This window comes from Silurus aristotelis (assembly GCF_946808225.1).
Source record: "Silurus aristotelis genome assembly, chromosome: 10".
Lineage (NCBI taxonomy): Eukaryota > Metazoa > Chordata > Actinopteri > Siluriformes > Siluridae > Silurus > Silurus aristotelis.
This window is the reverse complement of record NC_139583.1, coordinates 21795393-21813323: the sequence shown is the minus strand read 5'-3', so window position 1 is coordinate 21813323 and position 17931 is coordinate 21795393. Positions and strand designations below refer to the sequence as shown.

The 17931-nt window shown below is 35.5% G+C and overlaps 1 protein-coding gene across 1 annotated transcript in view; it reads left to right on the top strand.

Moving 5' to 3' along the window:
* The window catches only part of si (sucrase-isomaltase), an 84798-nt gene that overhangs the window by 50753 nt on the left and 16114 nt on the right, over positions 1-17931 (top strand). Inside the window, exons 22-34 of the mRNA XM_083552821.1 lie at positions 252-340; positions 3350-3399; positions 5472-5645; positions 7075-7224; positions 9197-9400; positions 9580-9734; positions 11303-11471; positions 12869-12965; positions 13517-13629; positions 15498-15623; positions 15778-15906; positions 17346-17459; positions 17579-17641. Coding sequence (XP_083408947.1) covers positions 252-340; positions 3350-3399; positions 5472-5645; positions 7075-7224; positions 9197-9400; positions 9580-9734; positions 11303-11471; positions 12869-12965; positions 13517-13629; positions 15498-15623; positions 15778-15906; positions 17346-17459; positions 17579-17641 — 1633 coding nt within the window. The remainder of the gene's footprint in view (positions 1-251; positions 341-3349; positions 3400-5471; positions 5646-7074; positions 7225-9196; positions 9401-9579; positions 9735-11302; positions 11472-12868; positions 12966-13516; positions 13630-15497; positions 15624-15777; positions 15907-17345; positions 17460-17578; positions 17642-17931) is intronic.

Genomic DNA, 17931 nt, shown 5'->3' with positions numbered 1-17931 from the left:
TTTTCCCCAAAATAAATAAACTAGTAATAGCAGTTACTAATGCTGTAATGCATGTGCAGTGCTTTAAGGTGCTAATGAACATGAACAATGGTTCTCTTTGTCTCAGGCTTCATTTAAGAAACTAAAAAAAAATCCCAATGGCATGTTGGAATTACAGCTGAAAGAAATTCAAAGTCTCTGCTTTTGAGTCTCTCTTATTTAGTTCCTAGTAAAAGAAGTGTGTGATGATGAAAGCATGTGTGCTCCTGCAGTCGGCGTTCTCCTATGGGCCTGATCATTGCACTCGATGACAACAACCAGGCATCAGGCGAGCTGTTCTGGGACGATGGAAATTCTCGAGGTACTAATTACAAGGAAATGTGCTGATTTTCTTCTTCTCGTTTCTTATCTGGGTGTGTGGGTGGTTTTTTTGGATGTGTGAGATATCTTCTCTAATGACTTTCTTATCAGTGCTATTCTGGTATAAAAGTCTATCTATGTTGTTATCAGTTGAAAAAAAGTATTATTTTATTTCATCATAACAAATACATGTGCCTTTCACTGATAACAGTGTGGGAGAGAGAAAAAAAGTGTGTGTAGGTGTTTTTGAGTGTAAATGTGTGTGTATGTGTATGTGTTGGGGGGGCAGTGTGTTTCTGAGTGTAAAAGTTGCAGAGAAATGCAATGTAATATATTTGTGTATGAGAGATAAAAAAGGAAATGTTGCCTGCTGTGTGTGTGTGTGTGTGTGTGTGTGTGTGTGTGTGTGTGTGTGTGTATGTGTGTGTGTGTGTGTGTGTGTGTGTGTGTGTGTGTGTGTGTGTGTGTGTGTGTGTGCGTGCGTGCGTGCTTGTGCGTGTGCGTGGTTGTACCTGTATTGTATTGTTGTGTTGTGTTTTCTTAGGAAGTTTGTGTATGTTTTGGGTGTATAACTCAGCCAGAGTCATTTCGTATATTTGAGTACTCATATTTTTTGCATATTTCTTAGACTTCACAACAAACATCTGATGCAAGAATAAAAGTTAGCTTTATTACCTTCACCAAGGACAGAGACAGTTATAGTGGCTATAAAAAGTCTATAAAACCATAAAGAAACCAAAATATATTGTCAGATCTTTATCCATCTTTAGTGTGATAAAGCAGCCAACACAGTCGAAATGAAACAAAAAGTAAAGAAACATTTTAGGGATAATAAGAAATCAAGAAAAAAAAAAAAAAAAAAAAAAAAAAAAAACTCACAGTAACTTGGTTGCACAACAAACTAATGTTTTTTTGAATAACTATTCACTGTCATAAAATCTCAGGGTAAGAATTTTACTCCACTCTCCTTTGCAAATAAAAATCTCTTGATCTATCAGATAGGAAGAGATCTTCTGTGTACTTTTTCAAGTTATTCCACAGGTTTTTTTTGTAGGTTTTAGATGTTGGTTTAAACTGGATTGTTACAAAAGGTTGATCATTTTCTGAAGCCATTTATTTGTTGACTTTGGTGACTATCATCACGCTGGGACATTTTTCTTTAAATGCTTCAAATATCTAAAAGAGGTGTGAATAAAGAGAGTTTGGTATTTTAAACTAGTCTGGATCTTGACTAGCGCTCCAATACAGCGCCATACAGTAGTGTGATGCTGCCACCACCATGCTTTGGTTTGTGACAGACATATATTTTACAATTATGGCTATAAAGTTTGTGATGATTTAAGTGGGCATGGATTTTTGTTATTGTTTGTTTGTTTGTTTTTAATCATAAAGCACTCCTTGCTAGCCAATAACTCAGACATGGAAAAAACAAACAAACAATAAATTGTTGAAGGTACATGCAGGTAATGACCATTCCTTGAAACAATTTTGAAAGATCTGACATGCAGGCCATGAGCTATTCATTTGTTAACTTAGATTTGGGCTTTAGGTTGTTAAGCTGTTGGAACTTGTCATTTTTCTTCAGTATCAAATATCTAAAAAATGTTTAAGTCAAAATAGATTGGTATTTGGGGCTATCCAGGATGTTGACTAAAGCACTAGTTCTAGCTCAATAGTGTGATAATGCTACCACCATGCTTTACTTTGGGTATGGTGGATATAGGTGATTATTTGTCTTGGTTTTGTGACAAACATACATTTTATAATTATGCGCATAAGGTTTTGGGTGATTTATGTGGGCATGGATTTTTGTTTTTGTTTTTTTGTTTTTATTTTTTTTGGTTGTTGTTTCTTTGTTTGTTTGTTTTTTTATCATAAAACACCAATTGATGTATGTACAGGCAGGTAATGACAAGTCCCTTAAAACAATTTTGAAAGATCTAACATGCAGCCGACAGCCAAGGCTGTATACTTTGTCCTACACTTTACGTTTTTTTCACATACAACTGTGTTGATGCCTTCCAGTGCAACTCTACCATTCATTTGTAGATGACTCTGCAGTCATTGGACTTCACACTGAGTTCATAAAAGAGCTTATAGAATGATCTGGTAATATCTTTATTACAATATCTGGTTACAATATCTCAATTAATGCAGCAAGAGCAAAATGTTGACCAACAAAAAAGAAAACATTGTGCACACTTTGTTTGCACATAGAGGAGAAAAAGTGTGGGAGGGTAAACCCCATTAAATTCTCTGGCATTCCCTCTTTATATCATCTTTGTTCCTGGAATACATCTTATTTAATAAAAGTAAGTCTTATCCATGATTGTAATAAGAACACAGAAGAAATTTGGCACATCCCTCTAAAATGAGGTAAAAAAAAGAGATACCTCTGGAAGCATTTCATCAGTGGCATCACATTCTGGTTTAGAAACTTTTCTGCTCAGGAGCACAAATCTCTGAACTCAGTGGATGATTAATACTGTTCAGACCATCTCAGGGGAAACATTCCTATCACTGGAAACCAATTATTTTTTTTTCAGCAGGGTCATCAAGAGAGCCCTAATATTATCATGGACAGAACCCAACACATTCTCTTTACACTGCAACCATTAGTTAAATAGGAGTTTAAGGTGACCCATAATTTGAAGAAAAAGATTTCATCCACAGGTCATCAAGCTTGTCCAGAACTCTCACTCACTCACCTATCCTACTCACACAACTGGATCTGTCTAGAACTTTGTTCTTGCACCCGAAATTATCTGTCACCCTCAATTTGGCATTTTGCTCAGGCTGCTGACAGGTTCACTGAAATGAAAGAATCCAAACTGGTGATGTGTGCTGCTTTATTCTGAGTGTACCAACATAAACATTCAGTATGTGTAATAACGGTTCAGTGCAAGTAAATTGTTGGGTGATGTGTATTCCTGATTAAAGCACCAGTATTATCCTTTTGCCCTGTGATCTTTGTGTATGTGAAATTCTCAATGCGCTTTCTGTTTTCTAGATACTGTTTCATCTGGGTCCCACATCCATTACCAGTTCTCTGTTGTTCAAGTAAGTCTTCTAAACATTATACTAACTATTAAAAGTGCTCTAACTCTTTGTTCCAGGTTGTCTTTTTGTTATATATCATCATAACATTAACCATGCATATATAGCTAATAGAAATATAATCTAAATTCAATTAAATCCTATTATCACATTAGTAGCTATTCTTACATTAAAACTAATAATACATTTCTAATATAACATGTATATAACAGTTTGAGCTTATAGAATGCACATTAAATCAAAATAGAATGAACTTAATGCAATTAGGATTGAATTTCTATAATGTAGAAGGCAGTGGATGATCTCTTTCACAATCTGTTTCACAGGAAAACATAATATTACATCATGATTACATTATTATATCAATATTACATCACCATTACTTTTCCATGGCTGTGCATTTGGGTATCTGTTCAGCTGTTTTTAATTCACAATTTTTTTTTTTTTACATGAATACATCTCATCCAGTGCCTACATAAAGCGTCAGTGAATATCAGAGTTTTTAATTCACCTATGCAAATGGATCATCTGCTGGTTTTATTTTATTTTTTTCTATAAAATAAAAAAATACATTGCAGTTCTTTCACACCCCACTGGGGGGATAAGGGGGGATACCCCACTGTAAGAATATCTCTGGAGCAAAACAATTAAGGGCCAATTTGGTTTTAATTTTCTATTCAGTTGAATAAGGTGGGTGACTCAGGGGTGATTCACTCCGCTATTCGAGCCAGCTTGTGTTTCTAGGTCATGATGTGCTCCTTTAAAATGGCCCATTTTTACTACTCTGTACTGTACCTCAGCTCTACAATAATGGCTAGGTCACTGTACTCAAACTGACAGACAATTCAGTATTTTAAAAAAGGCAGAACACTTTACAATGTCTGAAAAAATAAGTTAAAAAAAAAAGGTAAAAGCAACAATAAATATGTTGAAGAGCTCTGTAAATGCTTTATATCTGTTTTGCTTATAGATGATGTGTGCATTTATGTAATTAATAAAACAGAATCCTTTCTCTTGAAACTGCAAACTTTTTATTCAGACTTTTAAAAATGTGTGCATGTAAACATAGCTGCTGACAAACAATATTTGAAAAAAAAATTAAGAATCTTTCTTTAATTTTTATTAGGTTAAATCAGGAATGAGGGACATCTAAACACTTTGCAACAGAATGATACAGAATGTGATTTTTTTTTCGCTTGCTTTAGTTCAGTAAGTGCATTTGGATGACATTTTGCTGAGACAAGCATAAAAAGAAAACTGTTAAAGTACAAACAAGTTGAAGGAACACTTGTTTACCCCATTAAATTAATATTAAAGTACTTGCTAATCTAATGGTTGTGGTGATGTTAACACTAAATGCCTCTGGAAAGTTGACTAGCGAATGATGTGCACACTGTCAGAAAATTTAAATTCCTCTGCAGCTGAATAAAAAGGACACAGTCATGCATTATAACATATTGCAGGAGGGAGGTGGTAGTTCAGAAGGTTGTGAGTTCAAATTCCAGCACTACTAAGATGCCACTGCTGGAATTTATTAAGGAAGGCCCTTAACCCTCAACTGCTCAGTTGTATGAAAGAGATAATTGTTAGTTGCCCTGGATAAAAGCATCTGCCAAATGACATATGTGTTACATATAAATGTGTTGATTGCTTTTAGTGTGCTGGATGGTACTGTATACTCGATGACGTGTACTTTTATATTTAGTGATATGCAGTTATACTCAAAAATGTGTCTTTTTACAGAACACCTATTTAGATGTTTGCTGAGTAGCTTGTGTGTCAACATCCATGTCACTTGTGGATCTAGCTTTGCCAAAGTTCATCTGGCTCACAATGTGGAATCAATATTTGTTAGCTGAAGTAAACAGACATGAGTGCAACTAATGGATTATGATGAGGGTTTTGGGAAGATGAAGACCTTTTTGTAGTGCAGATGTCAAATGAAGAGAATCAAATCATACCATCGAATGATAATGAATTGGTTTTGGATTTTGGTAATGTAAATAGTCAGTGTGAGCTTACTGGCGTGGGCAACAACCAGTATACAATGTAATAAAATTGTTTGTTTCTTTCAGGGAGTGCTGAACATGCAGGTTCTTCACAATGGCTATGCTGATCCAAACAATCTGGTGTTTGAGAATATCACTGTTTTAGGACAGAGCACACCTCCCATGACCGTGACTGTCACTGATGACAATATGGTCACTACCTTGCCGGAGGCTAACGTTATGTATCAAACAGTGAAGAGGGTAAGTGCAATACCAAGTGACATTATCATCAAAATTGGTAATACATAAGGATACCATAGGGTAGCCAATTCTCTATAGAACTGTAGTGATACTAAATGGAAATGTTTTAATAAGAAGAAGAAGAAGAAGAAGAAGAAAAAGAAGAAGAAGAAGAATACTCATTATTATTATTATTATTATTTTTATTAGTAGTAGTAGTAGTAGTAGTAGTAGTAGTAGTAGTCATAGTAGTTTATAATTATTATTGGTATAAAAATTTTTTTACATAAAAAAATGTATAATAAAAACATTAATAACAAGCTTATAGATTCCCCAGTATTGTGTGATTACAAAAAAATCACAAAATAATAAAAAAAAAGAAAAGAAAAAGGCAAGAAAAACAATCTCTTCTAAGATGTGATGAGAGAGTTCAAAAGAGAATATCCAAACTAGTTTTATGAGAAAGAAAGTTAGCAGTAACAAAAATGATCACTCTTTACAACTGTGATGAACAGAAAATTAAAAAGCACAGCGATTATTTTATGGAAGCCCCGAAAGGCCATGCACTTTCTGTCTCGTAATCACAACTTACATATTCTTGTGATCACCACATTAATTTTTTTTCATTTTCATTTCATTTCATCTTCTCCCGCTTATCCGTAATTCGGGTCGCGGGGGCAGCAGTCTAAGCAGATTCCCCAGACACTTCTCCGTGTCCAGGGATCAGGCTGTCAAGGCCCCTGCCTTCGACTGCTGCCCAATCCTCTCAGCACCGGTCCCTTACGGTCCCTCCTGCAGGTGGTGAGCCCACGGGAAGGCGGCCCCACGTCGCGGTCCTTGATTTATTTTTCTCGTAAGGGTCCCTGGAGCATAGAGGGTTAAGGGCCTTGCTCAAGGGCCCAAGAGTGGCAGCTTGGCGATACCGGGGCTTGAACCCCCGACCTTCCGATCGGTAACCCAGCGCCTTAACCGCTGGAGCCACCACTCCCCCCACCACATTAATAAGAATTTTTTTCTTTCCTTTTAATTCTTGTCAAATCTTGGTAATCATTAGATTCCAATTTTATTTATTTTTATAAAAATGGTTTGTTGGACACTAATGTGGAAATCACAGATTAAAATAAATTAGTATTTTTTGTTTGTGATGCTGTGGGATTGCTCTATGCTTTTGCTGCCTCTGGATTAATAAAAAACAGATATGTTGAATAAAGTGAAAAATGAATTTGATATCATGCAAAAACAATGTTTATTATGTTGTGCTAATAAGAAAATTCATGAGAAAACAGAAAAAAAATGCACAGAGCTTCTGTAATATTCTCTATTTTGCTGAACATGAAAAAAAACATAACTCAAGATGAACATGCTGCCATATACTAAATTCATTTAAATTCTTTGATTGTTTGCCCTGCAGAGGTGTGTGTAAAATCTGTGATTGTGATTTTCTTTTTAGGTGCTATATCTGAAAAACCTTAAACTACAGCTGGGGAAAAATTACCAAATTAACTGGAATTCCATCACTGACAATTTACAACGCTTTGACTGCTATCCTGGGGAAAGGTCAAATGAACAGTCCTGCAATGAAAGAGGCTGCATCTGGGTGGTACGTGTAAATAAAATTCCACAGACACTTGAAGGAAAGTTTCAGCCTGAATGACTTTCATATACCATATTTATCACTAATGTTTGGTATTCAAATTTATTTTATGATTACATTCTGAGTTGACTTGGTTTGTCACTAGGTTACATATATAACCCTAGTTCCCTAAGGGAACGAGAGCTGTTGTTCACGCTCTGAATCACGTGTAAAATCCGGCCAATAGGCAGTCGTGACGCCATTGGCGGGCAACGTCATGTAAACCAGGAAGCTACAAAACGTGTGAGCGATGGTAGTGACATTAGCTTGTGAAAAACGAGAAGGTAAGCGCTGCGGGGATGCAGGCGTCCCTTAGATCTATCGTGACAAACCAGTCCTCTGACTTAATCTGAGACACAATCTCCCTGAGAGTAAGCATCCTGAAACTGAGCCTCATGAGTGAGCGGTTCAAGGAGCGCAGATCTAGGATCAGTTGCATTCCGCCATCCTTCGGAACAACAAAGTGCTGGCTGTAGTAGCCTGAATCTCTGACTAAGGTAGGAACCACCTCATTGGCCCCTTTCCTTAGGAGGGTGTGCACTTCCTGTTCCAGGACCAGAGCCTGCTTGTGTCCCACCATGGTTGAACCAGGGAGGAGAGGACCCTGAATCGAGTAGCACCGCTCTACTGTGTGTAGGACCCACCAAAATACACCTGGCAGGCCTACATAAGCTGCCAGGAAATCTTTAAGGGGAACCAGCCTCTCTTGAAAACAGCTGGAGCAGTGCCCTGCAGCCATTGGGGCCTCCTGAATGGCGGCGGGTCTCTTTCATCTGCATCGATCTTTAGGGCGGAAATGGAGGGAGACACCCGCGGGAGGGAGGTTGCACTCTAAACTCTCACATCTTGTGGAGGAGTCCGTGGGCTCGCTAGCATCTGAAAATTTTCCTCCTCTGAGGAAGAAATACGGAGCGCTGCGTTACACACGCCAAAAGAAGGGACTGCCAAAACGAGTGCTTTTCCCGGGGAACAGGAGCTCGGTCCAGCAGGAGAGGCTGGAGAGGACTCATCCATCTCTATGCCCTCTGCTAGGTTGGCCTGCAAGCCCCACAACCATCAGCACCGCTTCGCCTCAGCGAGAGCGGGACCTAAGCCGCGAGGGAGATCCCTTTCCTTGAAGAGTGATCTCCGGGAGTGGAAAGTGCGGATAACCATGCAGCTACAGCACGGACAATCAGCAAACAAGAGCCGATTGAGCATACTCTACTCCCAAGCAAACAACACAAAGCTCATGTTACATAGGGACACACATGTAAAAGTTTGTCTGCTTCTTTGCCATTACTTGCACAGATTCACACACAAAGCGCTTACCAGAACAAACAGAAGCTAATGTCACTACCATCGCTTACCCATTTTATAGCTTCCTGGTTTACGCGACATCACCCACCGATGGCGTCACGACTGCCTATTGGCCAGATTTTACACGTGATTCAGAGCATGAACAACGCGAGGCGTTCACAAAGTGTTTTTGATGCAGCTTGAGTTCCTGAAAGGGAACCTAGACATTCTGCTCTGCTTTTGTTTTAGATTTTTCCTATATTACTGACAATGTCATTGCCAACTACCTGTCAATACTGGCACCAGTGGGAATTGCAGCTTTTGCCTTATTTTAAGATAAAGAAGGCAGGGCAATGGTGCTTTAGTCATTTAATCTGTCAAATTCTGTCACCTCATCATTTTAATAATCTGAGATTAGACAGATACAGCATTTAGAAGCCATAGATACATATAATAAATATAATTAACAACTTTTTTCACAAATCAAACAGACTTTATTACCACTTTTACTGTACATAGAAATAGAATACAATAGAAAAAAGAGCATTTTCTGAACACTAAAATACATTGTATGTATTTCATTTAGTATGTATTTAATGATTAGATTATATTGTATTATTATTAATCAATCACAATATATTTTCCCCATATTTGTCTCCAGCCATCAAATCTGAACAGTTTGCCATGGTGTTATTTCCCCACGGATTATGGCTACATCTCGGAGTCTGCACAGGAAATGTCAAATGGATGGAGCTTTAATATTAGATGGAATGATAAATACCCGGCTCCACGAAATTTATCCAAAAACATCAACACACTACGAGTGGAAATCACATATCTGAGTGGACACTCTCTCCGGTTTAAAGTAATGTACAAACCCCTATGAATTAGGATTTGATTAGGTATAAAGTATGAAGTAAAATGAAATCAAAATTAAAAGATAAATAAAACATAAACAAATGTAAAAACTGTCACACAATGAAATATAATAAAATGAAATAAATTAATTAATCTTACAGACTGGCCATTGTTTGTCTCCTTCAGATCTTTGATCCAGCTAATAAGCGTTACGAAGTTCCTGTTCCTCTCGATTTACCATCAACTCCAGAGACAGATGCGGCGAAGAGGATGTACACAGTAAACGTCACAGTGCAGCCGTTTGGTATTCAGGTGATCAGGAAAAGCACAGGAGCTGTCATGTAAGTTTACAATTTACCAATTCTATTTCAGAAATATGTGACCACACTGTTATACAGTGATGAGAATCTATGAATTTGATTTTTATAAAGATTTGTGTGGGTAAAATTAGAACTGATAACTTGCGAATGAGCAAAAGCATGTCTTTTGAGTGAGTAGCCATATTAGGGTATTTCACAAAGCACAAAATACCCCACAAAGCAAATTTAATTTCAAACAGATTAATTTAGTACCTGCATTGTGATTTACCATGAGAACAGTCATTTTATGCATCAATTATTACAACTAAAGGGCACATATTAGTTTCTATTTAAAAGCAAAATAAAATATATACAATTCTCATTCTTTTTTTATTATATGAAATTTGCTTCACACTTGTAATGCAGCTTTGGGCCATGTTTAGCTAATATGTTTTTGTTTAAAAAAGCTAATATTTCTGACCATTTTGGCCTTCCATCCATGCAAAAACTTAGCTTTTGGAAAAGAGCTCCAAAGTGTGTAAATTTGAATACACAGTTTTTTACATTGCAGTGTGGACTGTGAAACGGAGGCTTTCTAAAAAAAAAAATATGCATTTTTAGTCTTTTTCTCGATGTTTCAAAGAGCCAGAAAGTAAATAAACTGCAGGCGGAAATGACACATACGTACTACAGGGAAGTAAGCGTTTTTTTTAGACACTTTAGTGTAGATGAGCAACTTAAAAAAAAAAAAAAAAAAAAAAAAAGATTTCAATCAAAATTGTAGACATGTAGGGTTTTGAGACAAAAATGCCGTTTTCAAAATGTATCCATAATAGTGTATAGGGTATAGTGTTAATCCTCCTGGAGACTCATCTAAGCCCATGGTGGCAATTGGGTACAATTAGCACCGAAGAAAACTAAACCTTTTAAAATATTGTAATTTATCAGACTGCCCCTGTGACCTTGTCAGTCATTACACTTTACTCTTTATTCAAGTAAATAAGTTACACAGTGCAGTACTTCATACACGCTCAGATTTTCAGGTCAAACTGTAATTGTTTTAATGATAGAGCATCAGGGGGGTTTTTTTGTTTGTTTGTTTTTTTGTTGCCTCTTTCAGTTTATATTGGTACTATCATCTCAGTTTCGCTGAAATATTTCAACTAGAAAAGGGCATTTTGTGACCTTAATACTCTATGGTTCTATCAGGGTTAAAACTGAATAAAAGAGAAACCTTATAATACTAAGGTCAGGATTTCACTATTGGCCAGCAGTCAGAGTATAACAATAACATTAGCATTCACTATACTTTTGTATGCATACTCTTTGTATATCCATTCACATATACAATTAGATGTTTATAAAGTGTTTTTTTTTTTTTTTTTTTGTCTTATTTGTGTAATTGTGTTATGTTTCCTTGTAGTTCTTAATTATGCTGTTTTTTTTTGTTTTTTTATTAAAATGAATAAATATAGAATTAGTAAGATTCACTAGATTCTTTTAAGGGACATATTAGACAATTCAAATGAATGTATATAATTTATATAATTTATATTATGCTTATGTTTGTTTTTGTTGTTGTTTGTTTGTTTAAAATTATTTTCCTGAAGATGGAACTCGTCTCTTCCTGGCTTTATTTTCTCCGACATGTTTATACAAATTTCAACTCTACTTCCATCACAATACATCTACGGCTTTGGTGAGACAGAACATACAAGCTTTAGACAAGACATGCACTGGCACACATGGGGCATGTTCAGTAAAGACCAGCCTCCAGGGGTAAGTGAATTAAAGATAACGTAACAGACATACACACACACTATACCCAGACAGTATGTCTAGAACTCTCCCATTCATTGTTCTGTAACCTTATCTTTAAAGAAAGCGAATTTGTCTTAAAAAAAATTTTAAGTAGGAAGCTGGAAGAGTGCAAAACTGTTTACCACATCAGTAGGCAGTCATGGAGCTGGTTATGAACTAAGGATAGAACTATAGGATAAAATCAGTTACTAAGACTGCTAGAGAGCTAGTGGAGGCAACTTGGAGAAGAGCCATTACAGTTGATGTATATATTTGATTGTGTACTATTTCAACAGGTTGTCATATTGTGTTGCTCCATAAATCTAACTAAATTCATGTAAAAAGTAAAAGGTTAGCATCACAACTCAACAACATGGCACTACCACCACTATGTTTCACAGTTGTGATGGTGTTTTGTAGATTAAAAGAATCATACTTGTTCTCCATATATTATGTAATGCTGATAGACTGAAGCTTATTCAGCTGAGATTGATCCATCGACATATATATATATATATATATATATATATATATATATATATATATATATATATATATATATATATATATATATATATATATATATATATATATATATATATATATATATAACACAGTTATATATGTACATAATACCAATCAGAATTTGTAATGGAGTCCACTAGCTAAAATATGAAGCAAGTTGTCCATATTATTGTCAAGAAATGAAAAATAAGTATTGGTCTCTTGAAATAAATGAGCTGACTGAATCAAACTCGCCATACTATTTCATTTAAAATAGCATGTTGTATTGATTTTCAGGGTTTTTTTTTTTTGCCAAACAACACCATGAGGCTCCATTTGACACAAGAGCTTGATGAAAAAAAAAAAGCTAAGCCAATTTGCATAAAAGTATGAATGGGAATGGAGCACATGTATTGTAAGTGAGGGCAGCAAAGGGTTTTGGGGATAAATACAAACCGAAAACTCGTTTTTATTCATGCTATTTTGAGAATCGTTGTCAAAGTCAGTTGCAGTGGTCAGAAATCATAATTATAAGATGTTATTAGCTGAAGTAAATTGTACTGAAGGAAAAAGGAAACAAGTAATGACTTTTGATAGTTTAAAAATGCATTATAGAAAAAAACAAAGAAATTAGACATCAGTTTATTTCCAAGATGACTTAAATATACACCTGCAAAACCAAGATTTTCATGTAAAGCTCAAGCTAGAAACAGAGAATGTTTATTATTTACAGTTGTTCCTACTAATGTAACTAAGATCTTTATCATTTCATATTTTTACAAATGATCAATATGGACATGCTGTTAACTGACTGTTGGCTAAAAAAAAAACTGTTCCATCCCTTATTCACTTTCTTCTTTCACTCTCTGCAGTATAAGTTGAACAGTTATGGTGTGCAACCCTTCTATATGGGCTTGGAGCCAAATGCTGATGCTCATGGAGTCCTGCTGCTCAACAGCAATGCCATGGGTGAGATAAACACACACTTAATTCTGTATATCTACAGACCCAGTTTATAGACTACAGCTACAGTTTTATCCTCTCACGTTTACAAACATTTTGGCTCACAAATATTCCTCTCTATGACCATAACTGGTATTCACTTTTACTACCTGGTTTGGGTGATAGCAACAGTGATAAGCTTGGACTTGAAAACTCATTTGGATCCAGTTTTAATCATGCTATTTTTGGATGCAGTTAGAGACACGTGTGTAGTGTTAATGTGTCCCCAACAACCAACCAAACTGCAATCTAAAAGAAAAGAAATTGAGATTTGACCACAGGAAAATCCTTTAAATCCTAACACACAAGAAAACTATGAAAAAAGTGGATTAACAGGTTTGCATGACAATGAGTAACATTCAGGCTGTAAATATAATAGAGTAAAGGTATACTTTTAATCGTTTCTTCTGTGGACAACATAGAAAATGCCAAACCATGGTGCTGTGATCATTTTTGTCATTTCTATATTGGACCAAATTAATCAGTTATAATAACATATTATTGTTAAAATATTGTAGATGTGACGGTTCAGCCGACGCCCGCTCTCACTTACCGTACTATCGGCGGGATCCTCGACTTCTACATAGTGATGGGACCCACTCCAGAACTGGTCGTACAAGAATACACTGCGGTAAGTGTGTGTATGTGTGTTCATGGCAACAGGATTTTGTTTACACAGCAGCCTCAAGGGTCTAAAGATAACAAAGCTTGATTCCCAATACAGAATGACATTGAAAGTGTAAAAAAGATTGTAAGAGCCTGGAATTTATATCGGCTTTATACGGGCTTGCGCATGGCTTACTGAGATTTAGCTACATCTCTTGCTGTGTTTTACTGAAGGGGAAAGGGCACAGGATGGAACAGGCATATTTGGTGTGGTTCTCTGTTAGCTATTTTCACTTCACACAAGCTGCCAGGTGGCCTGCAGTGTTGTGCTCGTTACAAAGAAATAGTAACTAGTTACAGTTACTAGTTACTCCGTTCAAAAAGTAACTCAATTACTTTGTTGATTACTTACACCAAAAAGTAATGCGTTACTGTTAAAAGTATCTCTTTAGTTACTTTTTTAAAGAACGTTCTTCGATGTTCCCATTAATGCCCTTTTATGCGTTATGGTCTATACAAACACAAAACTGCCTTAAACACAAAGTCATTTTTAAACACTATTTTATTTAAGTCAGACCTGAACAAACTGAATATATCACAAGGATTTCTGAAATAAACAACAAATCAAGCTGAATAATATATTCAGAATCAAAAACTAAATTGGCTTCTGCATCATAAAAGCTGTTGTGTTGAGCCCTTAAAAAATGTTCCTTTCACAGCTTAAGTATGAAAAATATCAACAATGTACAACATAACACCGGGTTAGCTTCTAGCTTCGTCGAGGCATGGAGTTTCTGGAGAAGCTTCGACAGATTGGAGTTGCTGTTTATCGCAGTAGATACGACCTTCGAACCAGAAAGACACAGCTTACATTTGACTAAAAAGTTTTTGTATTTTTGCTTAACTAAAGTGAAATAATGAGCTTTAAAAAAACTCGTCTTGCTCTCGCCTCGACTCGCCATTACTGCTGCACATACTTAAATAAACAGAAACACGCCCACAGTGCGTCTTCCTTGTGTTTACAGTGGTTCATCCACCAATCCTACAATGCGTCGCTGCTGTAAACAAGTTAGACTGTAGGCTACACTTCAGCCAAAATCAATTCATTTAAAAAAGTAACGGACAACGCACCATACGGTACTTTATTTTAAAAGTAATGCGTTACAGTATTAGTTACTTTCAAAAGTAATTGCGTTACAGTAACGCTTTACTAGTAACGCGTTATTGCCCAACACTGGTGGCCTGTACATCTGTGAACCTGAAAGTCATAAAGAATCTGAACTATTATTCCTTTGTAAAAAATAAAACAGAGCAATTTCCATACTTTACTTAAGATCTATAAATATCTGCACATACAGAACATGATCAGTAGTGAACATCTTTATGCATCTTTATTTCTAAACAGGTTATAATGATGTGCAGTGTAATAAACACTTATGATTATTTTGTGAGATACAGATGTTCTATTTATGCTGTCATGGAGCTGTTTTTTTAATCAACATATGCTAGTTTTAGTAGTAAATAAAAAAAAATTTCCCTTCGCTAGAAATCCTGGCATGTGCAGTACGCAAAAATTGTACACAATAATAAAAAGAAGAAGAAGAACATGATGATGATAAGCTGTTTATTAAAGCAATAAACTACCCATAAATTCCCACTGTGTGTGTGTGTATATACCAAAGAATCTGCAATGGCTTCATTCTAAAATAATAATTCATTAATAATTTTTCTGTTCTGCTTGTAAAATGTTTCATATTGACAAAAAAAAAAAGTTTAGATTATGTTACTGTCTTATTTTAAATTGTCGGTTTTAATTATTTATTTATTTCATTCATTAATTTATATATATATATATATATATATATTTATTTATTTATTTTATTTATTTTCCAGATAATTGGCCGTCCAGTTCTCCCAGCATATTGGTCACTTGGATTTCAGCTTTGTCGCTATGGCTATGTCAACGATTCAGAAATTGCAGATCTTTATGCTGACATGAGGAGTGCTGGTATTCCTTATGTAAGAAATAAAATTCCTAATTTAAATGTTCACATTATGATAGATGACCAATCTAGAACTCATGTACATGTGTTAAGATACACAGTAACACGCAGTAGCACAGTGATACCCCTTGAATAAATGAGTGCTGACTGTGACCTTTGGTCCCTGACAGGATGTGCAGTATGCAGATATCGACTACATGGAGAGGCAGCTGGACTTTGTGCTTGATAAGGACTTCGCTAACCTTCCTCAGCTGGTTGAAAAAATGAGGGGGGAGGGCATGCGCTTCATCTTCATCCTGGTACACAGCATTTATTTTTACATTTCTCACTGAGTTAAGCGAAAGATTTGATGTGTTCGCTTGCAAACACTTCCACATAATTTTTCGTATATTTATAAAATTATGCTGTTGTACTGGTTTTACTTTTACAATAATGTCAAACAAGATCTAGCTAGTCTTAATATTATGTAAATTAATTATACTGGATTGGCTAAGCTAAAATCAAGCCATCACTCTCCTTTACATGGTCATATCAGTCACCTGAAAAATGCAGGACTGCTTCTTTTCTTCAACATTGATTTTCAAAATCAAAATAGGCAGTTGAAGCCATCCAGCTTGAACAATGCATTGCAAAATTGTAAATGCAATTGCTTTTGAATGATTGTGCATAACAGATACAGAGACAGAGACTGAAGGATCAAATTCAAATGATGAAAATGGAAATCAAATCAAAAGGTTAAGGTGAACACTGTGATATACAATATGGTTTTAAAGTTTCAGGTCATTGCTAGGGACAGTACATAACATAATACATTTTATCTAGCCGATATAAGAAGCAGTGACTTAGCCAGCAATTAACACCAGGAAAGGATGAGGTATTACAATAAATCACCACAGTGTGAAATGTTCATACATGTTGGGTGGATGCCAGACAATTGTAGATAAGGTGATCAAACAAATGTCATTTTAATCAATTCAAGCACAATCTGTTTTGCCATATTAATAAGTATGCCATAATTTTGAGAGTTCCATGTAAAAATCACTAAAATATGATGCTAGAATTCTATTGGGAATTATATTTTATCTTATAAACTTATCTGCATGTTTTTCCTCTTTTTTTTTTTTCTACTTCCAGTACTTGCTTTTTACCTCATATATCCATCAAATAAAAATTCATCCCCTATAAACCTCTGACCGAAAAATATAAAGAATTTATTTCTTTGTGTAAAGGTCAACAGAAATTCCTGCAATATGAATTTTAATTATTAAATTTTAATAATTCATACAATACCAATTATGTATTCTGTTAGTAATATGTATAATTATTTGGTTCCCACTGCAGGTGAAAGTGGCAGAAAATGAAATAATTTCTGTATTCTTTTTCTCAGCATTAGTTACAGTGAAACTTTTTACATGTTAATGCATTTATTATGAAAGTAATAACTAGTAAGACTTTGCTTGTATGTTTGTATACATGTATGCTTAATTTTGGCCACAGAGGAAAAGGGTATTTGAATTGTAACACTGTAACACGATACTTTTTAACACTGAACTTCTCCATTTCTGGATTTACATTTAAGTAAAAAAGCTAATATGCCAATATACTGATGTCTCTTTATGAAATCATGTATTTGTAGTGTGTGTAGTATTTTTCAGTAGCAACTGGTTTGTTTTTCAGTTTTTTTAATAGCTTATTTCTTGTTTTATTTGTGTTTTTTATTATTAATTTTTTTTATCAGGATCCTGCAATTTCGGGCAATGAGACCTCCTATCCTGCTTTCGAGAACGGTATTACAAGTGACGTGTTTATCAAATGGCCAGCTGAGTTGGGTGCTGACATCGTCTGGGGAAAAGTAGGTCATCCACATTCAAAATCTAAATACAAATGAACCACAATCGCATGAACCTTTCATGGTAAAGGAATTAGATTGAACTGTGGTCCACCTGTTTTTTTTCTTTTTTTCTTTTTTAGGTGTGGCCTGACTTACCAAATGTCACTGTTGATGAATCTCTAGATTGGGACACACAAGTAGAGGTAGGCCTTGTCATTTATTTCCTTTTAAATGAACAACCTGATATTCTAAATTTTATCTCACATTTTATCTGGTCCTTTTTTTTCCTCATAAATCCTCATCATATCGAAATCATCAATACAATGTGCTGTAATTGTGAAGTTGATAGAGTGAGCAGTGATGATTTGGGATGTGTCACTCGGTCGTAGATCCAATCAGAGTACAAAGGCATGATGGGAGCTCATCATAGCTGACCCATTGCAGACATCATCAACTGTCTGTGTGTCTGTGTGTGATTTATTCGTCTCACTCA